The 27,679-nt window shown below is 38.9% G+C and overlaps 2 protein-coding genes across 3 annotated transcripts in view; one reads left to right on the top strand and one right to left on the bottom strand.

Annotated features, from left to right (window-relative positions):
• Nucleotides 1–10: 10 nt before the first annotated feature.
• nol8 (nucleolar protein 8) lies at nt 11–12,236 on the bottom strand. The gene is made up of 18 exons (XM_085274758.1): nt 12,169–12,236; nt 11,375–11,503; nt 10,726–10,788; nt 9,796–9,874; nt 9,383–9,539; nt 8,919–9,205; nt 8,157–8,413; nt 6,086–7,581; nt 5,439–5,642; nt 5,157–5,270; nt 4,943–5,039; nt 4,381–4,513; nt 4,206–4,289; nt 2,690–2,985; nt 2,447–2,588; nt 2,145–2,206; nt 1,814–1,896; nt 11–513 (listed from the first exon to the last, which is right to left on the bottom strand). Exons 2-18 carry the CDS (start codon nt 11,493–11,495, stop codon nt 454–456), a joined length of 3,735 nt encoding a protein of 1,244 aa, XP_085130884.1. The 5' UTR covers nt 11,496–11,503; nt 12,169–12,236; the 3' UTR covers nt 11–453.
• A 151-nt stretch (nt 12,237–12,387) lies between these two features.
• Nucleotides 12,388–27,679, top strand: part of cenpp (centromere protein P) — a 117,043-nt gene continuing 101,751 nt past the window's right edge. The window contains exons 1-7 of one of the 2 annotated variants that reach the window (XM_085274756.1): nt 12,388–12,491; nt 12,588–12,723; nt 13,584–13,738; nt 13,814–13,968; nt 14,417–14,505; nt 16,926–17,014; nt 25,920–26,016. In XM_085274756.1, coding sequence (XP_085130882.1) covers nt 13,584–13,738; nt 13,814–13,968; nt 14,417–14,505; nt 16,926–17,014; nt 25,920–26,016 — 585 coding nt within the window. In that variant the 5' untranslated portion in view covers nt 12,388–12,491; nt 12,588–12,723. Of the gene's footprint in view, nt 12,492–12,587; nt 12,724–12,846; nt 12,962–13,583; nt 13,739–13,813; nt 13,969–14,416; nt 14,506–16,925; nt 17,015–25,919; nt 26,017–27,679 lie in introns of those variants that run through there. The other variant, XM_085274757.1, reaches the window with a different exon arrangement.

The raw sequence follows: 27,679 nt of genomic DNA, 5'->3' as shown, positions 1-27,679 counted from the left end.
GGAAAAGAAAATGTTTAGTTAAGTTATACCTTTCATTTTCATTTATTCTTATTTTAATTTGAAGAAGCATATTTATTTATTTGTCCACTTTTATAGCAGGTTTGGTCCTCCATAAGTGGGAGCTGCTGCTTATATGAACTCATGTTTTCACAGCAGGTAACACCTGCTGTTTACAAAAAACAAAAAAACAAACTTACTACAAAATATCTCATCAAAAATATTAATATCCACTAAAATAAACATTTAATCTGAAACTCTGGACGATATTAAACATTCAGATGAGTTCACTGTCTTTGGCAGCCATCTGCTCTCCATCCTGCTGACTGCTACAATCAGTCCGAGCCAAAAAATTAGCACCAAGAAAGGAGAAATGATCGGTCAGGCATGAATTCTGTCAGGCACGAATTCAGGGCAGTGAGTGCTGAAACACAAAGACTTCATTGCCCACAATCCTCAGCTCTTCAGGGAGGACGTCAGCTTCCTCCGAGCATCCTTGTGCTTCTTGCGGTACTCCTGTGAACACAGACGGGAAAGCCGAAACATGTTTACTGAATAACTTGAGCCACTTTACGTCTTCACTCCTACATAATTATCAGACTTGGCAAAGACATTTTTATGCACCTACAGATTTGACTTGCATGAAGACAAAGAGTTGTGGTTGGTAATGGAACTGTCTGACAGTGCTCATAAATGCTCCCACGAACAACTTCAAAGAAAATGTTGAACTCATAAACAGTATTTTTTTTAAAGCTCTAATATTTTTATCTAAGTTACTCGTCATAGAGAAAAATTTCTCCACAATCTGTCTCTTCAAAACTTTAAAACACATCTTTCTGCTCCAATTCTGTCTTCTTGATTACTTTCATCCATCACGGGCTAGAACTTTGTGAGATCATGCGGTTAGGACGACAGCTGGGTTCGCTGCTCTTATGGGTTTCTGGGCTGATGCCTTGCCACTGCAGACGTTTCTCACTGCCGCTGTAGCTGGGTTTCAAGATCATTAAGTAGACCACCTGTCAGTGCCTGGTAACCTGTCCAGCATTCATTCTCTCAAGCTATGACAGCTGGGACAGGCTCCAGCACCCCTGCATGCCTGAGCTGGATAAGCACTAAAGAAAATGGATGAATGGACAAACGGGAAGCTTAAGTTTTATTTAGAGAGATCAGGTCTGCTGACACAGAGGCCTAAGCAAGTAATACTGCCAGGTATGAAGTCAAGGAATAAAGGCTTGTTTGCACAAGATGTTCCCGGTGAACAGGCTGTAAGGCCTCTAAGCTCCGTGGCATCACATGTCTGTACAGGGTAGAAGGGTGACCTTAGCACCACAACCTGTGTCTTGTTTACTTTTATTGTCTGAGCCAAAACACAAAGAAGTTGCAATGTGTACCATATGATTTATACTTAGATGACAGTTAGTAAACCAAATAACATCCAGAAGGTGGGTAAGAGGTGTATAAGTCACAACTCTCTCTAACACTGCCTCACTGATTGGCACCTTAAGGTACTCAATTACCAGTATTAGCAGCAGTGGTTTTAAGGGGAGTGTAGATATGTGCCTTTTTTGGTCTAGATGAGAGATTTTACTGGATTTTTTCAGAAAAACTAAAAAAAACCTAGTGTTACAAAAACAGTCTGGCAGTGTAATAAAGTTATGATATGCAATGTATACCACACTCACTGTGAAAGCAAATTGTGGAGCTATGTTTCTCATTAAAAAAATTTTTTTTTAAAAATTCTTAAAACCGAAGATTTAGCATCTAACAAGGTTTAACTTCTTGACCGGTTTTAGCAGTGTTCATACAAACTCTGTACCTGTCTGAGTGCACTCCTCCTCTCCTCCCACTGCTCCCTCTGCTCCTCCAACTCAGACACACGCCAGAACGACTTGGGACCATCTAAAGGAGAAAACAGTGTTCAGATCACACATCAGAACCTTTATCAATTAAAAAAAAAAAAAAAAAGCAACAACAAAAATTTGGAAATCTCCACTGACATGACTGCAGATCTAACCAGCTGCTGGATACCAGTTTAATAAGTTCTGTCACCTCTGAGTTTGCAAAAAAATGTACCCACACACATGTTGACTCTCACAGACAGCTAATAAGATAATTTTCTTTTATTTCCTTTGGAATCACCATCCTACCTGTCAGTCTGTCATCATCAGGGTAAAAGAAGAAGAACTCAGTGTGTGACGGCATCACCACTCTGTAAAAACGCAACAAAAACACACAAAAGCTCAGATCATACTGTATTTTCTTTGTATCGATTCAACACACCTTCAATCTCCTGTCTCCTTTCATAACAATCTCACAGTCATATCCACTTCATGCTTTGATTGGTCAGGTGTGTGAAAGCAGCTGTGTTAATGAACCAAAAATAACTGGCAACAATGCTCTCATCTTTCTCATAAATAGTTCCTAATCAAACACAGATTGTTTTTCGTACTCTGTAGTTTTAGCTGTGGTGTTGCCTTGCTCCTCATCTTCCTCCTGCTCATCCTCTTCCTCCTCTGAGCTGCTGTCATGGAAACGTGGGTCTTGATGCCATGACACCTTTGGAGCTTGAATGGCCTCTACCTTGTAGTCGGCTGTTTAGAGAAAAATGAAAAGATTAAAAACAAACAAACAAACCCAAAAACAACAGCATTCATGTATTTGGAAGATTAAGATCAGTTCAGGCTCTACCTACCTGTCTCTTTACTTCCTGTCTCTGTGTCATTTCCAAAGAAGGAAAATTTAAATCCACACAAATCCTCTTTTTCCACACTGGGAACAGAGAGCAGCGGGGCTGACTCTTCCTCCTTCTCTTTATGCTCTTCTTCTTCCTCCTTCTGGTCCCAGTTCATCTTCTCTTCTTGTTGATCCGTCTCATCCTTGCTCTGACCAAACACGGTCTTCAGGTCACCTGACACGTCGTAATAAATCTCTTTAGAAACCTCAGGAAGCTTTTGAGCTTCCTCACGTTTCTTCTTCCTGGCAGCTTTGCTGTGAAGACAACAGATCACAGGTTGAATTTTCTGGTTTCCTGCACATGTGAATGCTAAAAACTTTATTTTATTATTGTAACTTTGCAAAAACCATATTAAACCATTTATTGACATAAATATTGAGTACCGCAAAAAAACAACAACATTACAAACATTGTTAGAATTCAGGTTTAACAGTAAAACCAGTACAATGATGACACACAGAACCATAGTTATGATTGTGTTGCAGTAGGGTGATGTTTCTGCTCAGCTGCAGGTGGAGAGGATGGGCAGAGTGATTCAGGCAGAGGAGGGAAGGCTGAGTGACACTTGAGCATGCCCGAGTTCTTTTTAAGAAGCACACAGCCATTGTGTTGTTTACAGTGTGTGAGCCCAGAAAAATAAAACCCTGATATTCCCTAAATGTAGTCTGTCTGGGTCTGTGCTGAGCTGACTTACAAGTAGTAAAGTCACTCACTGTTATATATTATTTTTACTTAGGTAGTTTCTTGTCAAAGTCTGGCACCTACAATAATAATGATTATCTGACGTATTAAATCCATCTGCTTTGGCAGGGGCGCTGGAGCATATCTCAGCTGTCTTAGGGCGAGAGGCGGAGTACACCCTGGACAGGTCGCCAGTGTGTCGCAGGGCTTGTATTAAATCCACTGCGGAAAATAATATCCAAACAAATGTACTACTTGTTTGACTGAACAGTGTTTGTCAGAAACATCTTCCCGCAAAAAGAAATTTCCATCTCTTACTACTTTTTCTGATCTAGTTTTGAAGTGTTTAGTGGAAACAAATACCATAGAAAGAGTGTAGAACAGCGGTCCCCAACCTTTTTTGTGCCACAGACCGGTTTACATCCGACAATAGGTGTAGTGGATAAACACAACAAAATAAAACCAGTACCGGTACCCAGAAAAAAGAAGATTTATTCATAACACATGGGAAAAGACGGAGTTAATGATAAAAACTATTTAAAAAAGTAAAGATAAAAGCTGATAGAAACCCTGAAAATCATAAATTTCACACCCGAACATCAACTCTCGCAGCCCGGTACTGGTCCGTGGCCTGGGGGTTGGGGACCGCTGGTGCAGAAGTTTCTACTGGATTTGTCTAAAACAACAAACTACAAAATCCTAGAACTATCCATTAAGCTTAACACAGTGTTAATATAGTTTATTTAGAGAACTTAAGAAAAATAGGTGGAAATTCATGTTTCTGAGCTTGTACCTCTCCTTCTTGACTTCCTCTTTCTTGGTCTCAAATGCAGCATGTTCTTCCTTGCTGGGGTCGTAATGAAGCGCTGACACATCTCTGCAAACACACAGTCACACAGCTTTAAGTTTCTTTATTTTCTCCACAGTGAATATGACTTGTTCCAGTTCAGAAGCTGTGTGAAGCTCACTTGAACTTCTTGGCTTTGCCAGCAGTCTTGCTGCTGCAGTGTTGTTGGCCAAGAACACTCTGCAGAATAGACAGGGTCTTCTTCTTCTCTTCCTCCAAATCCTCATCATCTTCCACCAGGGTTTTCTTTGTCTCTGAATCACAAACACGTGACAAATAATTCTTAGAATCGAAGATAAAGAAGTGTGCATGATGTACAACATAAAGAGGTTGTGTTACAGCACAACTAAACTGGTAAAACCTTTCTGCTTTAAAACAGAAAATTAGCTTGACTGTTTTGTTAATAAAAAATATTTTATCTATAACATCTGTGTAATTTCAGGCCAGCTGGTGATGCTTTAATAGACTGATGATATTTTCCATATTTCAAAAGGATTTATGTAGCTTCAGAAAATAAAAGCACACCAAGGTCCATAATATCTTATAGGAAGAAATTAATGGTAGTTGTGTTATGCTGTAAATAACCTGGTCCGGAGCGCACAAAAAAAAAAAACACGGGGTTTCTCCATCTTGATCTACTTTCCTGCATTTACCAGCTACTGTACCTGCATCCACAGTCTCACCTGCGTCCTCCTCTTTAACCTCTTCATCCTCCTCCAGAAAGCGAGAGTCCATCCGGAAACGCTCATCTGTCCCGAAGCGAGACTGCAGCGCCATCAGCTGAGCAAAAAACAACAAACCAATATTTAGTGCGAAGTTTCGAGTTTGCACAAGTCCACGGTTGAGCTAAAACATTATGACCACCTCTGTGCAACAGTGTGGAACTTCTTTTCTCACCTTCTGTCCTGCTTGACCCTCAAACTGAGGCTTGATGTCAAACCTGCTGCCATCCTCCTCATCTTCATCGTCACTGCCGCCAAACAGCTGAGGGCCCGATGACTTCAGACGCATCTGAAACACACAAATGCAAAGTTAAAAAACAGCCCGTTTAGAGCCACATTATCACGATCAGTTAAGATGTCTACTGATAATAACCATCTTTGGTGAAATAAAGGTGGATGAATGCAGCTTTAAATTCTTATATTCCAGTTCAGAGACCTTAGCTCAGCACTCACTCACCTCTGCTTTTACTTTGACACTTTTATTTGCTGTGGCTTCATCACCAGTGGCCTCATCCTCTGATTGGCCGTCCTGGAAGAGTGTCTTCCTTGATGCTAAGACCTCTGAGTCCATCCTCTGCTGATCTCCATCGTCATTACCATCATCTTCTTCATCGTCAGAGCCAAATACGATGTGTTTCCCTGCTCCTGCCACGGGAGCATCCTAATGAAGAAACAGCGTTTTATCATTATCAGTAATTATTATTAATAAATAATACGAATTGTGTCATAAGAAAATCTGAAGCCTTCAGCACACAAAGAGGACTAAAGTTTTATTGAAACTTTTCTGCCTGCTTTTAAAAGGTAGTGAGGAATATGTAGATATACTTGACATGTTTTTAGGTTCTTAATATCAGAAAAAAAAATATATTTAAAAACAAACAAACAATCAAACCATGAAATTTTACATTAATAATGAAAAATTATAATTCTGTGTTCTGTCCTACAGATTAGTTTGTTTGTTTGTTTGTTTGTTTTCCAAAGAAACATCAATCAAAAACCCTTCCAAACCTCAAGTACTGCTTTGATTTTATTAACTAGGTTAAAATAATTCCAAACTAATCAGTTTATTACAATAACAATCTTATAAACACGCTGCGCTCTCACCAGGTTGGCTAGTGCTCCCTGGATGAGTTTTTTATGTTCTTCGGCCTCTTTCTGTCGTTGCTGTACAGCAGCCAGCCTCCTCATGTTGGCCTGTCTCTGCCGCTCCTCTTCCTCCTCAACTCCTAATGCCATCCGGGGGAGTGCCAGCTCTTCCTCCTCCTCTTCCTCACTGGTGGAGGTTTCCCTGTTCAAAGCTGCTTTCACACCCCCTTTAGCAGAAATGACCTGCGGCTCATTCTTATCCTTTCCAGATGAGCTGCAGGATGAAGGTGAAGCCTTGCCTGCAGATTTAACATTTACAACAATCTGACTGGAGTTCACCCTCCCCTGCTTCACTTCCTCCTCCTCTTCTTCACTGCTAGACGAAGACTCAGTCTCAGCCTTTTCTGTGTTTACACAAACTTTAGTTGTAACCTTTTTTAAAACATCAGGAGGAACCATGTCTTTTATAATCTTTCCTTTTTCCTCCTCCTCCTCATCACTCTCATCTTCATCATCACCATCATCACTCTCATCTTCTTCATCTTCATCATCACCATCATCACTCTCATCTTCTTCATCATCATCATCACCATCATCACTCTCATCTTCTTCTTCTTCTTCTTCTTCATCGTCATCCTCTTCTTGCTCACTGCTGTCTGAAATCTTAGTTTCTGCATGATTCTGGTCTCTTACGCTTGTGATGGTTTTGCTGTCTGTTTCTTTGTGAACCAGTTGTGTAGAATCAGCGTTCATCTTCTGTTTTTTAACCTCTCTTCCTCTTCCATCGTCCTCCTCCTCGTCTTCCGATACCTCATTCAATGCTTTTGTGCCCTGGAAGGCAGGCAGTGGTGCTGACGTGACAGCTTGTCTTTTCCTCTTTTTCTTCTTCTGTTCATCCTCGCTGCTGTCGTCCTCCATTATCATGGCGAGGATCTCTTCAGGCGTGGAGCCTTTCTTTGGAGCAGGTTGCTCTGCAGGAAAAGACGGGAAAAGCGTTTCTTGTTCTAGTCCAGCTCCGAGGAAGCTGGGAGCTACAGTCTTTGAGTTCTGCTGGGCCGCCTCAGCTAGCCTCTGCAGGTCAGCCAGGGAGATCTCCAGATGGGTGATATTAGAAAACATGGCTTCATAATCAGAGTCTGAACATGAATCTACCGAGTCTACTTCATCACCCTCATCTTCCTCATCCCTATCTGATTCTGATGAGGACGGCCTTACGACAGGGAGGTCACGAGTTTTCTTATTTAGCTTCTGTTCACTAGAATCCCTCTTTTGCTGCACGCAGGACGGTTTTCTAGAAGTAAGGTGTTCTTCATCATCTGTTGATCCGTCCTCTTCCTCTTGCTCTCCAGCTTTTCTCTTCTTCTTTGTTTTTCTCTTCTTGTCTGTGTTGTTTCCTGAGAGGTGCTCTGCTGTTGGGGGAGTATGTTTCTCCTGACATTTAGCAGGAGGAGGTTTCCTCGATGCAAAGAGTTCATCTGTGTCAGCAGAGTCGTAGTCATCCTTGTCTTGATCACCTGGAATCACAAAGAGGAAAACCTGCTATTCCAAAGATCAATTTTTTTTCTGGGATGGAGAAAATGACAATGATTCACTTATATTTAATTCTATTATTTTTACTGTAGTGACTTTTGACATAATTTGGTACTGATCAGCGTCACTCAATGAAAGAACATCCCTGATATCATGGTTTGAATAAAGCTAATACCGCACTCTTCCCTAGAAATCTGCATCCACACACGCACTACATAGAATTAGCAGTCAATGTGGCACAAAAATCCACAAATAAAAATCAGGTTACTTGATGTAATCTGTTTAAGAATTTGGCATCTTTTCTGCTCGTCAAAGTACAAATAAAATCATACAAAATGAAACCTGTGGCTTTCATGGTTACTTCAGTACAACAGAATCCTGTGTGAGAAGTCTTTGTTATTGCATTTTTGCACACGTGAACCTACATGTGCATTTGAAAGTAAAATGAATAAGCAGCCATAAAGTTAAACTCATCACTTAGGTAGAATTGTAAACATAAACAATGACAAATTTGAATTTTTAAAATGCGCAAACTGCCTGTTTCAAACACATCTGTTACCTATGCATGCAGATTTTGCTAAGAAGTCATATCCAACCACTTCCAGATTATCCTCCTCCACCTCCTGCTGCTGTGGTGTAACATGGGAGGTCTGCTGAGCTGCCACCAGCCTGCGGATTTCCTCTTCTGAGTCGGCATCGTTGTCAGTAAAGCGTGTCCACTTCTTCTGTGCCAGTCTGTGGTTGTTTTGTTTTTCAAATCCGTTGGTGAGCTGATGACCCTCAGTGCGATTGACAGAGTTGACAGGGTGTTCAAATCTAAGGTAAATCAACAAAAGGAAGGGACACTAAATATTCAGAAACTGGTATTCCAAAAACCCAGAAACCATGAATCAGAACGGATTATTGAAAGCTTGCAAAGCTCTAGGAACATCAGGAAATCTGAAAGGAACCTTTGAGAATTAAACAAAAATGGAAATATGGAATGTCAGGAACAAGTGTGGACTTCTAACAAGTTCAGAAACCAGGTGGCTTGAAGAACACAATAAATCCATTAGAGGTTTTAGTCATTAAAAAAAAAAGTTATCTTAACTCCAGAAATAAATATGTCAGAATCACTTGTACCAGTAGATATCCCTCATAATTCCAAAGCTAACACCTGGGCATCCCAGAAATTACAGAAAATGTCCAGGAGGCAAAGTGGATCGAGGAAGGAAAATCTAAAATCCCAGAGGCCCTCGGAGACAGAAACCAACTGAGACCTTGTGGATTAACCAAATCAAACCTGGTTTACTTGAATAGTCTGAAAAGGTCACATGGATACCTGGTTCTGCCAGAAACATTGTCTGTCCGACTCTTCTTGGGTCTCCATGGCTCACATGGGGGGAACTCTCCCCGCCTCTTCTTACTGATTTCGTCATCCCCACCCTGGACCTCCCAGGTGAGCTGGGTCACAGGTGTGGCCTCATCAGGGATGGTGTTTCGGTCCAGTTTGCGAATATTGTGGCTGTATTTCGATGGGTCGTACTTCAGGTTTCGAGATTTGCTGCCTTTCTGACTTCTGAGCTGCAAGATGGGGAGGACCCGTCCAAATTTACTGACCACCCAGTCCTGAAACCAGAGGACAGTCAACACCAACCTTAAACCCTTAAAACTAAAATGTAATAATTTATGTTAAGGGGATTCAATTTTTAAAAGAATTGGTTTCCACATTGTGACTACATGACCCCACAAGAGAGCAAGTGCATTCGTTATAATCATGTCTTGAGGGAAAGAGTATGACTAGACCTTGTGTCCTGGGATTTCGGTCCCCGGAACCGCAGCCTTCATGGTGAAGTTGTCCACACCAGCTTTACTCAGTGAGTCCAGAAGCTTCTGTCTCTTGTCCTCAGCTGCAGGCTGTTGGAGATGCTGCTCTACTGACTCCTGCCGCTCCTGAGCCAGCCTATGACACAGTCAATACAGAGCTTTTAGCTCTCAAGCTAATAGATAGGAATAATTTTCTACAGGTACAGAGATCAAATTTTTAAGATTGGTGAACATACGGTAAAATCCAGAATTTTCAAACCAGACAATCAACAGTTGTGAGCCTTGATATTAAAGTCTGAGTTTAAAAAAAAATCACCCCCCTAATAATTCAATAATAATTTCCACTTTTCTGTCAGTGTTAGATTTACATGGCGCGATCGACGTGGTTGTACCTGTGCAGGAAACTCTCTTTTGCTATTTCAATCTGCAGAGTTCCCCCTTTCCATTTAGACTTGTTTAGCACTGTCAGGCCTGCAGAGGAAACACACCAATCTCATAATGCAACAGTTTTTTTTTAATGTTAGTTTAGAAAGCAGACTGTAGAAAATTTACTCAATGGTGCAAACAACACAAACATAATTCTCACTGAAAGTGTTAACTACATGTTTAGATGAAGGGTTCCTTCAGTTTGGCGGATGAGGCGTCCCACTAACAGTGTGAATGAATATTAGTTACATAAGTTAGTTAACCCTGTGAGGTCTAAGTCATCACTGGTGACAACTCCAACCCTATGCTCACAGAATATGTTTGTTTTCTCCAAGGTTTTGGTAAATATAAAACAAACAAAAAAATAATTCTCACTGACACACATAAGAAATTATTTACTTTTTCCCCTCAAAATAGTCATCTGTGCTTCTCTCAATTCTTATTTAGACTTAAATATACTGTAACTACGCTTCTTATTCCTGGTTTTTGTATATATTGCTTTTGTTGTGTTGTATTTGTGTTATGCACCTTGGAGCATAACATCCATCCATCCATCCATTTGCTTCCGCTTATCCTTTTCAGGGTTGCGGACGGCGCTGGAGCCTATCCCAGCTGTCTTAGGGCGAGAGGCAGGGTATACCCTGGACAGGTCGCCAGTGTGTCGCAGGGCTAACACATATACACAGACAACCATTTGTACTCACATTCACTCCCGCATTCACGCCTGTGGACAATTTAGAGTCTCCAATTAACCTAACCCCACTTACTTAGTGGGGATGACAACCCTTAAATCCTAAAACACATGTTTAGAGTTAGAAGTTTGGGGTTGTCACTGATAATGACTTAGACCTCGGGGTTAAATCTGAGGATTTTCAGCGGCAGCTATGGTCACTTACATTTCTTCAGGTCGGCATCTGAAATATTGATGTTGACATAGCCAAAGGTTTTAAAGGGAACACCTGCAGGAGGAACAATAAGATTATCAAGATGTAAGAATTCATAATGAACAAAACATAATGATCATAAATCTATTTTCGATTATGCTTTTTCTGATTAATTTTTATTGTCCCTGACCAAAAAAATAAAAAAGTAAACTAAACTTTCACAGTTGTATTGAAAATCTTTTTAATGTTCAGAGCAGCCCTGACATCTTGTATTTAAGCATCACTTGTAAATAAAGTTGTATAATTTGTGGAGTGTGAGAACAACAGCTAAAGATTTTTTCAATGCAAATTAGATGTAAATAAGTTCAAACTTTAAGTATGTTTTCTTGTTTTAAATAGAAATGCACAGTAAAATAAGAAAATGCTTTAGAGTTTAGTTTTCTTTGGATTTTAACTTTTAACAAATAAAGTTATACATAAATGAATGCTGCTGGTTCGTTAATATCAGATGCCTTCCAATACAACAATTGCACAAGTACCTGATAGTGACAGTGCTGAATGTGAAAGGTGATTTCAATAAAATTAGATAAACAGAATTTAAACATCGTTACTGTCACCATTCTGGCTGTCAAAGTGTGTCAGTGTATACTGGATTCCTCACCCTCTGGGTCTTTCCTGGTCCGGAGCTCCACATCCTCAACGGCTCCAAACTTTCCAAATCGATCCTTCAGATCCTTCTCAGTGACCGTGTGGCTTAACCCACCGACGTACAGTCGCCGCATTGCTGTGACTGTAAGTATAAGGTGGCTACACTTTAAAAAGCTTTGTAAATTGATGTTCAGCTGATCTACCAGGCATAGTAAGTACACTATCACTACCTCGCATATTTTACACATTTATAAATACTGCATACATAACCATTTGTAAAACATGCAGGAAAGTCATACAAAAAATAGATTCATATTCAAACAAAAAGCGAAAAGCAAAAATGCTTCTCATAAATCTACAGATACTCTCACTGCTCGCATGAAAGATCAGGCCAGATGAGATCTGCTCGTCTGTACGGTTCTGAATTGTGTTTTACTGTTTCTAATATTGTGTCCACTCCATTGCACTGCACATTGTGCGTCTCAGTATAATACAGCACAATCCAACGAAATTACAAACCAAAGACTTCATAATAACTTTAAAGCTGAAACACCTTTTAAAGCAGCGTCCAAAATGAATAAACTTAAGAGGACTGGACTGAGAGCAGAGCCTCAGGTTTTAGCTGTAAGCAACTGAGTGGATCCAGTAAATCCATTTCAGCCTGGAGGAACTCCAGAAATAGAGCATAACATAAATCACAGAGCATCTACTACATATATGATCTCTAAGTGAGTCGATTTATAACTACTCTTATTTGTTATCGCGAGCATTTTTACATAAAAAGTCCGAAAAGCTACAAATGTTTACCTCACATGTATCCAGCTGGTGTTACCACAATTTCTGTCCGGAGCTGAGGTCCTGCAGATAAATCCGTCCGTAACATTTTTCTCGGGAACCACCCAAATGTTCCGTAGACTCAACGGTGGTTTAAAAATGAATAAATAAACGAACTCGCTGCTAAGGGATGCCGGTACATTTTTTAATTATAAAAGTGTTTACTTAAGAAAGCTAATTAACATATAATTGTTATATTCCATTTTATTGATAAAGGAGAAAAAATAATACACACTAGGTACAGCTGCGGATTTCCATTATTTCTACGTGGGGTGAAGGAGTCACCCAAATTCCTGGTGGGCTATGATTTTGTGGCTCATTTGCGATGATAAAACACTTATATTTACTTTAAAATGCAAACATGTATACAACAGTAGTATTTGTTTTAACAGAGCCATAGTGCTGGCGTGACTGTTATTCAAGGAGGCAATTTCTTCCCCCCTCGGATTTTAGAAAAGTGGTAGAATCCAGAGGGCGCGAGTTTCCGAAGTGCTCGGTTCCATCTGCTAAGAAACGGAAAACAAACAGGTAAATACAGATAATCATTACTTAATAATGGCAGAACTCTTTTATATCAGCTACTGAAATAGAACTGTGAATTGTTAAAAACACTTCTTCTTCACAACGGAAACAGCTGTGGAAAGTTAGCTCGAAAGTTTGTCTGTTGTTGTTAACGTTGTTGTTATTTTTATAGTATCTCGTTAGCCGGGATTTACTGGTTCAACTAATGAAAGCGTAACCACTTTGACACCTTTTTTCTTAACTGGTGCGTTTATAGTTTAAAACTCTCGAAAAAGCACCTCTTCAGTGGTGCTGTGTTCACTTTTCACCGTTTCAGTAAATTCGTCTGACTAAAGTTAATTGAAAGGGAGAGGATAAAATAAGGAGTTTCACCAGTGTCAAATAAAGAGAGATTAATTTTGAATTCAAATGCAAAGCTACCCTATTAGTCCAAGCGTCATGGATTCCTATCACTTCACTCTGCAAAGCTGGATTAACCTAAACTGGAACAAGCACCCATGACGAGAGAGTTAAGAGAAGGAAAGTAGGGTTGTTTGTGGTAAAACAGTGATTCTCTGTTAGAGTCAAAACCATTTCTTTATTGCATCCAATAATTAGTATAAAATTATTGGTTGATTAGATTATTAACTGGTATTAAATGAAAATTAGCAATGTCTGTAATATAATGAAGTTGATCCAACTTTTCAGATTGAAAATATATAATTCCTCTAAGTACAATTTTTTTTCTTTCTTTTCTTTTCCTGTAGATTTGTGGTTTTAATCTGTAAATTTCAAATTGATACTTTTTTATAAGTTCTAAAGTTGTGCTGGCAAACTAATATGCGTGTCTTTGTTTTAACTAAATCATTTGATTTTTATCCTTCAAGATGGAGAAGATGAGTGATGAGAACACCGAGGAGGTGAAGGTGCTTGAGTCTGAGATCGAGCGTCTTCAAGCTGAAGTTGAATCGCTGCAGCACCAACAACAGGAAATCAATAAGGACATAACGTTCCACTACAGCCAACAAATGGAAAATGCTCTGTGAGTTTTAATTTTTGTTCTGCATTTTGCGAAATCTGTCTACAGCTTTACATCATAAATTATTTGGCTTCACAGAGTGTTCATGTGCGGGCAGAGACAAGAAGGAGGGAAGGAGATGGTGATGTCCAGACTCAAAGAGGAGCTGGAGGAGCTGGAGGAGGATGTGAAACTGCAGACAGAAATTAATGGCATCACTTTGAACAGCTGCACCACAAAGACTCTACAAAACAGTAAGAGCAGGGTCTCAAACCACAGTCTTCACTGCCATCTGACCTGTTATGTATTAAATAGAGGATTAAGATTCCATCAGAATATAAATCTGATGCATCTTAATTATTTATGTCATTTAGTGTTTTCATTTGTTCCCTGTGTAGTTTAGTATATAATGTATTTTTATTTTATTTTTTGTTGTTTGATTTGTTTTTGTTTGTTTTTTCCCATTATCTGCAAGGTTTTGATGAGCTAAACAATATTCATTTGGTTTGTGTCTGCATGATTGACACTGATCAAAAACTTATATGTGACTGTATGCCAAAAAAGACAGGCTTCTACCATGAATGTAAATAATACATGAACAACATTCTTTTGGAACACAATGCGCTGTAGGCTTTAAGGTCCCTTTAGTGGATTTTGGTATGAAATGATAGATCTAAAAATAATTGCATTTGTGTATGTTAGGTGGCAGAAAGCTGGTTCAGCAGCTCTCTTTGTCGGGTAACTGCTCTGAACTGGTCTTCCAGGTCGAGTTTCAGCTTTCCGAGATCAAGGTGAGTTGTTATATTTCCTTCCGTTTTTGTTTATGGATTATAGTTTTCCTCCGGTCTGAAACTGTTCATTGAACTCTTGCTTTGATTTTTGCAAGTACTTTTCAGCTTATTTTATCTTGTGTCCATATTTCTAACCCATCTAGTGTCTGATTTTCTGTTTTTTAACCTATTATTATTATTATTATTATTATTATTATTATTATTATTATTGTGTAACCATATATGTAGCTGTCACTGTGACCCAGACTTGGTGTTTAAGTCCAGTTGAGTCTGCATGTTGTAGATATGTTGGCTCAGATACTCAAAATCTCAGTCTTAATAAAACTTATTATTTTAAAAATTAACTAAAATCGTGGCTTTAGCTTGGGACTGTATCGATTATTAGTTGTTATTGTTATAGGCTATTATTATTATTAGTATTCACATGTATCTCTACTTGTCTTATGCACAATCTGTTTAAGGTTTTGATCATACAAAGACTGGTGTTGCCTTAATCTTACTCCACTTTAATTTGCGACAGATGAAATTTGTTTCAATCTTTAACTAAAGTAGAAAATAAGGTATATAAACATTCTCAGAGACAAAAACCATACTGAATTCTTTCTGGAGTGCTGTGTCCAGCCAGCAGAGGGTGACAAAGCCATGTGCCTTAGTGTTTCACTGATGAGTGGTGTTGTTTTACAATTCTTGTGATGATGTCTGATATTCAGTAACAATAATAAAACTATGATTATGATATTCACCAGTAGCTTACTTGGGAAATGTTAACATGTTTTAAAAGGCTGCAGGTGCCTGAACACAGTATCCTCCTAAATGATTTGTAACTTGCAAAAATGGCTAAATCAGGTGTATATTTATTTTCAAAATTGTGAACGTAACCGAACACACGAGGACAACTTTCAGCACTTGGAGCTCTTTCAGGCTACATTTGTATCTGTAACAAAAAAGTTCTGAAGTTTTATATCCTACTTCATATCTAGGTGTGTTAGAATCCCGTTTTTGACTGTCACATAAAAAAAAAAAGACAATTCAACATCAGCTAATAGTGTAAATGTAAAGTTAACAGTAATTTTTAATTTATTGTGCAGTATAATGACCAATAAACCAGCTTCATGTTGGTCCAGAAGTCTTCTGGTTTTAATTTTAGCTCATTTGGCCACCAGTGAAGCTGGGCTTTAGGAATAATGTATATAAGCTGTTTCGTGAAGTCATTTAAGATGCAGATTTTACCAATACCTTTTGACACAAGTAACTCAGTAAAGACTTTAATTGTTTGTTTTCTGGTTTTAATTCTAGCTACACTGACTATTAGAGCAAGCAGATGGTTTTATTTAAAGCTTTTCACAAAATGTTATTAAAATTACAATTAGCCAAAGGGTTTTAACTTGTTTTAATGAGAATAGTACTTGTTTTGTTGATTTGAAACCATCTCTTCTTACCCTTAAATTGTAGTTTAATGTTTACTGACCTTTTTATTGCACCTTAATGTGGACTAGCACAACTTCCAGTAACCTTAAATTGTTTTGTTTGTTGTAACACATTGAAACCAACCATGAGCGTATCTCCATATATATATATATATATATAAAAACACCTTTTTCATTAACACAGAGAAAGAGCTGTTTAGTCGAAGCCAAGTTCAGCATGAAGGCTGGTGGGGTGGGGTGAAATGGCTAGCCTAACTCTGTAAAACATTTAGAAATTTACCAAAGGTTAGATAAAAAGCAAGGTTTTCTTGTATATTTAGTTAAAATACAAACAGGTGAGTAAAAATAATACACATTATGGATTGTGAATGCTCTGAACTATTTCTTTAGAGCATCAACTGGGCCCTTGGCTTTTCCTGAAAATATTTTCCCCAATTTAATAAGGCTAAATGATCAGTTTTGTTTTGCTTCTCACATTCAGGGAACTGAAAAACAGGCTTAATTTGTTAAGCTATTATGTGTCACCACTCATCTGCCCATTGTTTATTACCCACATTTTGCTCCTGATCACATTAACCATGATGAAAAGATATGGTGAAAGTGTAGCTTAGAAACTTTACTGATTATATATCAGTTATATAATACAATATATATAGTCCAGACACTGAACTGTAAATGCTTACTCAGCTGTTTGAATCTGTAAGAGAAATGAAACCAGTTTAACTCAAGAATAATTATATAATAGAGATTAAAATTCAAGAGGAAATTTGAGTTCAGTCACTTCTGTTGTATTGTTTTGCTTTGCTTTTGTGAGTTCTTATAATTGGATAATAGTGAAATCCAAAGGGCCATGCATGACATGTCAGCGTGACATTCTCTTAATCTGACAAAGTATTTAAAGCAGAGCAACACAGATGGGTGAAACTGGTCACTGTAAATAAAGTGACTCATTGTGCTATAATTGAATAATGGATTGTGTGTTATTTCCTGCAGGACAGTGAGAGATCAAAGAGGACCATCGGCGATCTGAATGTGGTGCTCGATTCAAGTGACCTGCAAAACTTCAGCAGCTTCTTGTCAAGGTGAATGAATTAACAGTTAACCTGTGTTCTAAAGAACTGTACTCAAAAGCAGAGCTGTTCACTTCAGGAAGAGCAAAACATGAAGAATCATTTAAATATTGAGTAAGTGGCATGTTTTTGGACAGACATTTCTTAAAGACATTTATAGTGTTCCACCTGGTTGGTCACATAGAAAGTGACAGAAAAAGTAATGTAATGGATGAAAAATTAGGTCTAAATAGACAAATACACATGTTCCTTAACCTGCATACCTTTGGCCAATTACTGTGGTCAGTTTCTCATTTATTTACACTCTGTCTGTCTGTCTGGTCCAGCTCCACATGTTTAATATTGGTTGTTATCCCTGTCAGAATGAAGCTGCCTGTATAATTTAACTGAAGTGCTTTTTAAAGTAGATGAAAATGTCACACAGCAAACATCTCTCTTCAGGCCGAACCTTCTCACTCACACTTACTCATTCTTGGTCTCACAAATGGCAAGCCTTTCCAAAGACAAACAGCACAGGTGTTACTCATTACATTTATAAAGGCTAGATTCCTTCTAGGTGTGTTGCATACTGGCACAAACACCTGTAAATGGAGCAGAGCCATCTATAATATTAATTACACCCACTCTTTTCCTGCTGTGACTGTCCAATGTATCTGAGCTGAATCTGGTCTTATTATAGGTTTACTCAGTGATGCTTGGAGCTTTAGTCACTGTTTTTCCCCAGCAGGTGCTTTTTACACAGCAAGAAAAAAATGTTAATTGCTATCAAACCCACTGGGTTGCAAATTATATTTCTGTCTAGAATCCCCATTTAACCTTTAATAAGGTTTCTTCTTGTCTTTAAGTAATGCTCCACCCTTATTGTCTTCTACCAGCTGAGAAGTTCAGGTTTATATTGTAGGGTAAAGACCCAACAATATTAGAGGGAACACCCTAAGAATCCCACTGTCACCAAGTGCTTCCCTGATGGTAAAGGAGAAACCTTTTAACAGGAAGAAACGTCCAGCAGAACCGGGCTCAGGGAGGGCCATCCATCTGCCATGAGGGGAAAGAAAAGAGAGCCGAGGGAGAGAGTCAGAGTTTAATCATTACTAATGCTGGTTTAAACCTCTAAATGCAATAGTGATGATTAAACACATGGAAAGAAAATTGTTGAGTGAAGAAGAAATACTCAGTGCATCATTGGAAGCACCCAGCAACCAAAATCTATTGCAACATAACTAAGAGATGGTCTTGGGTTATCTGGTCTAACCCTTACTGTAATCTTTATCATAAAAGAAAGTTTTAACCTAATCTTAAAAGTATACATAGTGTCTCTCTCAAATCCAAACTGGGAGCTGGTTCCACAGGAAATGGACCTGATACCTGAAAGCTCTGCCTCCCAGTCTACTTTTAGAAACTCTAGGAACCACAAGTAAACCTGTAGTCTGAAGCTAAGTGCTTTTTTGGAATAATCTAATACTGTTAATATATGACAGGGCTTGATCATGCAGAATTTAAGTTCAGGATTTAACAGTAGGCCAGTGAAGAGAAGCTAATATGGACTGTGGAAAAGGTTTAACACCATGGTCTAGTGAAACTTTTGGTTTTGCTTGTGTGTTTAACAAGAGAAGTGCATGTTTCTTTAAAAACTATAGCTAGTAAGTAAATGACAAGTTATTAACAGTGCCTACGCACATATTTGTGCGTAAATCAAGCGCATGAACAAATCAGGATTTATTAGTATGTTCATGCCTGAATTTGTTCGTACTCTAACACTCAAACAAATTTAGAGGGTTTTTGTGGCCAGGCAGGTGGTTGTGGTTCAAATATCTCACTGTTTCAGTCTGCAAATACCAAAGTGCCCTTAAGCAAGATACAGAACTCAGAATTGCTTCCCATGCATTCATCAGAGTGTGAATGTTGTGTGGGTGAATGAGACGTGGTATATAAAGTGCTTTAAGTACACAGTAAAGTAGAAAAAGAGTAGAAAAGTGTTATAGAACCAGTCCGATTGCCATTTACCACAAATGATGGCCACAAGTCTTTAAAATGAGTACAATATACAATATACAATCAATATAATTTTTTTTAAAAAGTACTACTAATAGTAATATTAAATATTTTTATTATTATATCTTATTATTTCTTAGATTATTGATTGTTTTCCTAAACACCATAAGCCACCATATGTACAGAATTGCAATCAAATAAATAAAAAATATAATTGCATGTAAGCAAAACAAAATCGTAAATGTAGTCACAAGGTAGTTTTTAACCTTGTGATTTAAACCAATTCCACCACTTTCTCTACTTCATCTTGAAGGAAACGGGTATGCAGATATTAATTTATACACAAGTTGGTAAGAACAAATAGGCTGGTGCACACATTTCATAAATCCAACAGTAAATGTGTTTTGTGCTGGATAAGTACATTCCCACAAATACTATTTATTTCTATTTCTTCATTTCTTTTTTAATTCCATTGAATCTCCTGCTGTGCTCTGAGTGAACTAGATTATTGTTGCGTGCACCAAAGTGGTGCATTTTAATGGAGGAAAAGGTTAGGAGACCCTACCCCCTAATAACTAGTGTTGCCCCCTTTGGCTGATATAACTTCAGCGAGACGCCTTTTGTAGCCTTTTACCAGTCTCTGACATCAATCAGAAGAAAGTTTGCCCCACTCCTCAACACAGAATTCTCTCAGCTGTGTGATGTTTGAGGGTTTTCTTGCATGTACAGCCCGTTTCAAGTCACCCCACAGCATCTCAATAGGATTAAGATCAGGGCTTTGACTTGGCCATTCCAGGACTATGGATGTCTACTGTTCTGGTGTCCAAATAATTCAATTTTAGACTCATCTGTTCAAAGAACATTATTCCAGAAGTCATGGTCTTTGTCTACGTTCGCTCTGGCAAACTTCAGTCTGGCCTTAATGTTTCTCTTAGAGAGCCAAGGTTTCCTCCTTGCACACCTCCCATGAAAGTCAAACTTGTGTTTTTCTGATAGTAGGGTGATGCACTTTCACATCGACAGTAGCCAGAGCCTGCTGTAGTTCCCATGATGACATTTTAGGATTTTGGATGACTTCTTTGAGCATCTTGTGATCTGCTCTTGGGGAGAATTTGCTTGGACGACCAGACCTGAGCATGGTGGCAGTTGTTTCAAATGTCCTCCACTTGTAAACAATTGATGGTGGTGGAATGGCTGATGTCGAATTCTTTTGAGATCTTTTTAAATCCCTTACCAGACTCATAAGCAGCCACAGTCTTCTTTCTGAGGGCATCAGACAGCTCTTTATATCTCACCATGGCGTTCACTTCAACAGTCAGGAGCACACCAAACTAAATAGGGCAAGGCTCCTTTAAAATCCTGGTTAATGATGTACTGATCATGTGCACCTGACAAGATACACCTGTGTGTGTGATTTTAACCATTTTAAGTGGGATAATAAGTGGGGGTGTCCTAATTTATTCCTCACCAGAAATTGCATTCTTTTAAAATTACATTTCACATAAGGTTTTAGAAAGGCTTTTCTTATTTTTTAATTGTTTAGTTATATTATTTGGATCCCTCAGTATCATTAAAATTGATATTAAATATCCACATCTCCAAATATATTTTAAGTATACAGGCTTTCAAAGGGTGTCCTCATTTTCTCACATGACTGTATATTATAGTATTTTGCTGTGCAGACGAGCAGTTTTCTGCTGTAAAATCAAACTGATGTTCTCTTTGTTTGTGGATTATAGACTAAACGTGGTTTTTATATACCCAGGTGCATTTTCTGTCCCTATGACCGCAATCTGCCAGAAAGCGCCTGGTCTGTCAGTGAATCAGCAGCAAAGAGCAGAAGTCTGATATCTGAGGCCAGACCACATCTGGATTGTGTGGCCCAGTCTGAAGAATTTGGCAAACAACAGATGGAAAAATACTTGAGATAATGATTCAAGACACTGGTGCCTTGTCAGAAACTCTCTCTGTGTGTGTGTGTGTGTGTGTGTGTGTGTGTGTGTGTGTGTCTATCCAAATCAGATGGATAATCTTTGTAAAGTCAATGTGGTCTGAACTGTTGAAGATAAATACTGACAGTAGGACCTTTGTTCATTGTATTAAACCAGCGCACATATATTGTTTTCACATTTGTCCCACTGGCTCAGTGAAGTGATCTCTTAACTCTGTTAGTATTAAAAGTAGCACAGCACTTCTCTGTGGCCACCCAGAATCTCTGCAGTTACTCAAGGCTGTAAAAAGTGCTGAAGGTGAGAAAGATGCTGCGGATTGTCATTATTAGCTAATAATGAGTCATTTTGTATCTGTATTGAGAGCAACTTTCAGGCAGGTGAGGTTATGTGTTGGCAGCTGTACAGCAGGTTACAATACAACTGTTTCAGGCTTTTAAGTCAAGTTTAAATAAATTTGCTATGTAATATCTTGGCGTCTTCAAAACCGAGAGGTTTCTTTGTTTTCGGGGGTAACTGATGTGAAACACTGTTGGTGTTCTGCAGTCTGGGATAGCTTTAAAGGACTGGATTTAAAGAAGATTACATCAGACAGACTCTTTTATGGATGTTTGTCGTGTGGAGATCCAGGCCAGCTTATTTATGAACTGTTTTTGACTTCTAGCCTCCAGTGGGGGAAACACCGTCAGGCTGTCAGTGCTGTCTGAAGTGCAGTTTAACTTGTCAGACTGATTGTGTCAGGAAATTGTGCACACTGTGTTGAGGTCATTATAGGAGCAGGAGATATTCATCAGATTTGCCTCTCAAAGACAGATTTGTTTTTTCAACAGCTGTTGCTTTAAAGGTGCAGCAACTGTTATGTCACGTGTGCATCTTTTTGTACAAAATGCATCCAGTAATTTGGAGAACTTTGCATTAATCCTGTAAATCCAAGTCATCATCGGTGATGACCCCAACCATATCCTCCCAGTATGGTTTGTTTTTTGTTTTTTCCTTCCAGATCTTACTTGATAGCAAGCTGATTGGATTTACTACCAGTGTACACAGAATATTTTATAGATTCTTCAGAAGCAGTAGGACTAAATCAGTCAAACTAGGCATTGGTCCCATTCTCCCTCTCTCTTCCTCTCTCTGTCTTTCTGGTCCTCCTCCATTATATGGCAGGGTGCTGCCATGTTTCCATCAGGTCTGTGTGGAATAACATCATCTGGAAATTTAACCCGGCTGCCGTCTAGCCCCGGGCCCCCATGGAAAACTCTGGAAATCCTTTAACTGAATGTCCCAGTTTCACTCAGACAGACCAAAACAAATACTTTTTTTTGCCATTTCTGTTATGACATACAACACATTATATAGAAGTAGGCATTTTTTTTGCAAACTACCTCTTTAGACAATATATTTCTTGTATAAGTATATTTAAATTACAATTAAGATTAATCACCAAGACAGCTTTCTAAAACCTGTTTTTACCTATATAAGTTATAATAATTTGACAACAGTCATTTAAATGGATCTGTCAGGACTCCCTTATTTGTTTAAAGGTTTATCTTGTTGAAAAAGCATATTCTCAGGGCTTTTAAGAGGTTTCCCAATTAGTTAGGTGATATATTTAGAGGGAAATGTTTGGTGTTATGAATGTATTTCATGGCAGGAGAATGTCTTACCTGAGCCTTTACAATCTGCTACAGGCTGAACCGGCCTCATAAAACAATTTTACTGCTGATTAACTTTGACATAAACAGGCTCAAAACAAATGGTAACAACTTGAAGTCTGCAAATAAAACTTGCAAACTCTCCAGCAATATCTGAACTTATAATTGTATATTTTGTCGATTTTATTCAGGTCAATATGGTGTCTAGAGCAGGGCGATATGACCCAAAATATTTATCACGATATACATTAGAAAATTTGCGATAACGATATAACTGACGATATAATTGACACTAGACAAAACACTTTACAACTCCACAACTTTATTAGTGCAAAAAAACAAAACAAAAAACATCAATGTATTTTCACTTAAACAAGCAGCTTTTATGTGCATTAAAGTATTATAAAAATGTAACAGTGCAAATGCAAATTCCTTGCTCACAGTTTAACCAAAAGGCATTTCCAGTGGAAATTGGCCGACATATCCTCAGCATAACCATATATAATATCCACAAAACTTAAAAAGAGGTTATACACACACAATACAGTAATATTATGTTGAGGCACAGTACGTATCACTCCGCGAGGCTCCTGCCTACGATAGCCGTAATGCTCCGACAATCCATCAAGCGGTGCAGCTCCGTAGCTTAGCAAAGTCGTACTAAATCATTCAACTGGTTTTCGAGCACTGTGTACCACATAAAATCGTTTCGAGGTCAGTAAACACAACCAGAAGGTCCTTAGGATGCGAGGGCTCATGCCAAATCTTTTCAGTCTCCTGAGAAAGAAGAGGCGCTGCTGCGCCTTCTTCACTGTTTTGTTTGTGTGTACTGACCACGTAAGATCCTCAGCCAGATGTACACCAAGGAACCGGAAGCTGCTCACTCTCTCCACAGCAGCGCCGTTGATGGTGATGGGGGTGTGTACTTCTCTGCACCTCCGGAAGTCCACTATCAACTCCTTTGTCTTTGCAACGTTGAGTGTGAGATGGTTGTCTTGACACCAGTTGGTCAGGGCGCTGACCTCCTCCCTGTAGGCCGTCTCATCACCATTGGTGATAAGACCCACCACTGTAGTGTCGTCCGCAAACTTCACAATGATGTTGGAGTTGTTAGTGGCTGTGCAGTCGTAGGTGTAGAGTGAGTATAGGAGAGGGCTCAGTACACACCCCTGTGGAGCACCAGTGTTCAGTGTGAATTATTAGGCAAATGAGTATTTTGTCCACATCATCTTCTTCATGCATGTTGTCTTACTCCAAGCTGTATAGGCTCGAAAGCCTACTACCAATTAAGCATATTAGGTGCTGTGCAACTCTGTAATGAGAAGGGGTGTGGTCTAATGACATCAACACCCTATATCAGGTGTGCATAATTATTAGGCAACTTCCTTTCCTTTGGCAAAATGGGTCAAAAGGACTTGACAGGCTCAGAAAAGTCAAAAATAGTGAGATATCTTGCAGAGGGATGCAGCAGTCTCAAAATTGCAAAGCTTCTGAAGCGTGATCATCGAACAATCAAGCGTTTCAGTCAAAATAGTCAACAGGGTCGCAAGAAGCGTGTGGAAAAACCAAGGCGCAAAATAACTGCCCATGAACTGAGAAAAGTCAAGCGTGCAACTGCCAAGATGCCACTTGCCACCAGTTTGGCCATATTTCAGAGCTGCAACATCACTGGAGTGCCCAAAAGCACAAGGTGTGCAATACTCAGAGACATGGCCAAGGTAAGAAAGGCTGAAAGACGACCACCACTGAACAAGACACACAAGCTGAAACGTCAAGACTGGGCCAAGAAATGTCTCAAGACTGATTTTTCTAAGGTTTTATGGACTGATGAAATGAGAGTGAGTCTTGATGGGCCAGATGGATGGGCCCGTGGCTGGATTGGTAAAGGGCAGAGAGCTCCAGTCCGACTCAGACGCCAGTAAGGTGGAGGTGGAGTACTGGTTTGGGCTGGTATCATCAAAGATGAGCTTGTGGGGCCTTTTCGGGTTGAGGATGGAGTCAAGCTCAACTCCCAGTCCTACTGCCAGTTTCTGGAAGACACCTTCTTCAAGCAGTGGTACAGGAAGAAGTCTGCATCCTTCAAGAAAAACATGATTTTCATGCAGGACAATGCTCCATCACACGCGTCCAAGTACTCCACAGCGTGGCTGGCAAGAAAGGGTATAAAAGAAGAAAAACTAATGACATGGCCTCCTTGTTCACCTGATCTGAACCCCATTGAGAACCTGTGGTCCATCATCAAATGTGAGATTTACAAGGAGGGAAAACAGTACACCTCTCTGAACAGTGTCTGGGAGGCTGTGGTTGGTGCTGCACGCAATGTTGATGGTGAACAGATCAAAACACTGACAGAATCCATGGATGGCAGGCTTTTGAGTGTCCTTGCAAAGAAAGGTGGCTATATTGGTCGCTGATTTGTTTTTGTTTTGTTTTTGAATGTCAGAAATGTATATTTGTGAATGTGGAGATGTTATATTGGTGTCGCTGGTAAAAATAAATAATTGAAATGGGTATATATTTGTTTTTTGTTAAGTTGCCTAATAATTATGCACAGTAATAGTCACCTGCACACACAGATATCCCCCTAAAATAGCTAAAACTAAAAACAAACTAAAAACTACTTCCAAAAACATTCAGCTTTGATATTAATGAGTTTATGGGGTTCATTGAGAACACGGTTGTTGTTCAATAATAAAATTATTCCTCAAAAATACAACTTGCCTAATAATTCTGCACTCCCTGTAATGGCAGTAATGATTTCCAATTGTTGTAACTTGCCTCATTCTCCTCATACCATCAACCAAACAAACCAACCTGACACTCTAAATAAGCTACAAAATTTTCCTGCTCCCCCTTTGACATCACTGCAACCGCTTTCCTCCACCACCACAACCAGCCATCTGTAGGCTGCTGGAGGATATTTACTCTTACATAAAATAAATTTGTATGGAGTGACTATCCTGGTTTATGACCAAATTCCTGTCAAAGCAATAACCATACCATCAAGCTTGTACTGTGTTTTAAGTGCAAACTCTCAAACAATAGCACACTAACATGCATGCACACTTTGAATCAGTATTTCCAGGATACTGTTGAGGATTGTGATAGCTTAAAAAAGTGTTCTTAATGATTTTTGCATTCTGCCTTTGTTGGCCCAGTAAGGGCGAATTGGCATACAAAAATCAAAAGGAGAGAGGTGCACAAGGTCCCTGTTTGGAATCAAACTATGAATGTTAAACTCATGTGGCATGGGCTGGAGCCATTTGGCTACTTGGTGGGGGGCTTAAATAAACTGCTTTAGTGATCTGTGCAATGTAATTTCAGGGTAGAGGAGAGCAGGGATCTTCTGCTATTCTTCAGGACCTTAAGAACTTTTTCAGACAGATGTGATGACCGAAGCAGAACTTTCCAACAATTCCAAGTAAGTGAAAACACACATGCACCAAAATGGATGGTCCGGCAAACTCGCCCTCACAAACCTAACAAATTTAACCACCTGATCTGTACGTCATGAGCTAAGAGTAGCTAATCAGACCCATACATATTGCCAGTAGGCATCCTCCTCTGCTTTTGAGCAGGCTAAGTAGGCCATTGTAGTCGGTAATAAATACAGAGAGATCATGTAGACATCTAGTGGTATTGTGAAGAAGTGCACATAGATTATCTAGTTAAAGAGCGGTTTGGTTAAATGTGAGAGAAATTTAATGGAGACATATGTCTTAAGGTTAAACTTGGTGAATGTACAAAGAATGGCTATGTGGATACCTAGGTGAATCGATATAGGTGGAAAAATGTTCCTGTTGATGATTCATCATTATGGGTCATCCTTTTTATTCTATGTGAGTTGTCTTTTTTCTGTTATCTGATTTTCAGAGAATATTTTTTATAAAGTGTAAATAGTGAAAATACAACACCTCCAAAAAGTGACACTGCAGAGATAGACAATTGAAGAGGAATGAAAAGCGTAGAATACCATGGGTTAATGCAGTAGGTGTGAAGTGGTGCGAGCATGATAATATGAGATATTAGGGTGGGACTTTGTTGAAGAGGTAGCAATGAAATATCAAATAGTACATCAAGCTGCACAAGCAATGTGGAACCTATTCTCCTGTTTACTTGGAGAATGCAAAGTTCTGCCAAGTTGGCTGAGCTGAAGGAGGATTAACCCACATTTTCCATACTGGTCTATGTGTTCCAAACTCTTATTTTGCTTTACTTGCATTTTTTCAGGTCTTGTATGGAAAAACAAATTTCCCACCATAACTGTTTTGCTGTTATGTATTCCACGCTTTTATGACACACACAGACAAAACATGTACTTGGAGGAATAAACATATAAAAATACAGAAGCAGAGGAGCTGACATACATCTCTGCACAAGAATCCTAAAGTTTTTTCTGGATAGCATTAACAAGGCAGTTTCTGTCGTACACAACAACAGGTATAATTAGCAACATACAATTTCAGTGCTAACTGGGTTTTCGGTATTGTGGATAGGTAGTTGGAAATTTCTCCACACATGCATAAACCAATATCCACATGCTGAGTTCAGCAATTTTTGTTTTGCTGTTTGTGTTTATTGTGCTAGTGGTTTGAAGTAAAAATCGACTTCTGTCTTTCCAGTACTTTATTATGACCAAGAACTTACTATCATTAGCTGGAGCATGCACACTTGTCTAATGTACAAGCTGTTACTTGCCTCGAACACAACATTGTTACTTACCCCTGGTGTTTTCTTCATCCACAGTTCTTTGTATTTGTAGTCAACTCACTGTGAACACTGATTGACGTTGATGGTTGTGCCATCGTTGCAGCTGTCACAAAAGGACTGATTGTCGTTCACTATTATCAGTATCTTCTACTATTCACTTTACTATTGTAATAAATGTGTAATGGACACATAGTAGCTGTCAGCAGCTTGAAAACACCGTTAGAGTGGGCAAAATACATATTTAACATGGTTGTGAATTTTCTAAGTAAATATAGAAATATATTCCTTATATATTCTTTTGACATGAAATTCTCACCAAAAAAATGAAACGTGTTTGTCCCTTTTAGCAGTGATATCAACAAGTAAAAACTCAA

This window comes from Mchenga conophoros, linkage group LG5, assembly GCF_057382185.1.
Source record: "Mchenga conophoros isolate Kocher_MC1m ecotype Shallow Benthic linkage group LG5, M_conophoros_male_GT1.1, whole genome shotgun sequence".
Taxonomy (NCBI): domain Eukaryota; kingdom Metazoa; phylum Chordata; class Actinopteri; order Cichliformes; family Cichlidae; genus Mchenga; species Mchenga conophoros.
Note: the sequence above shows the minus strand (reverse complement) of the source record. Positions and strands in the feature narration are given on the sequence as shown.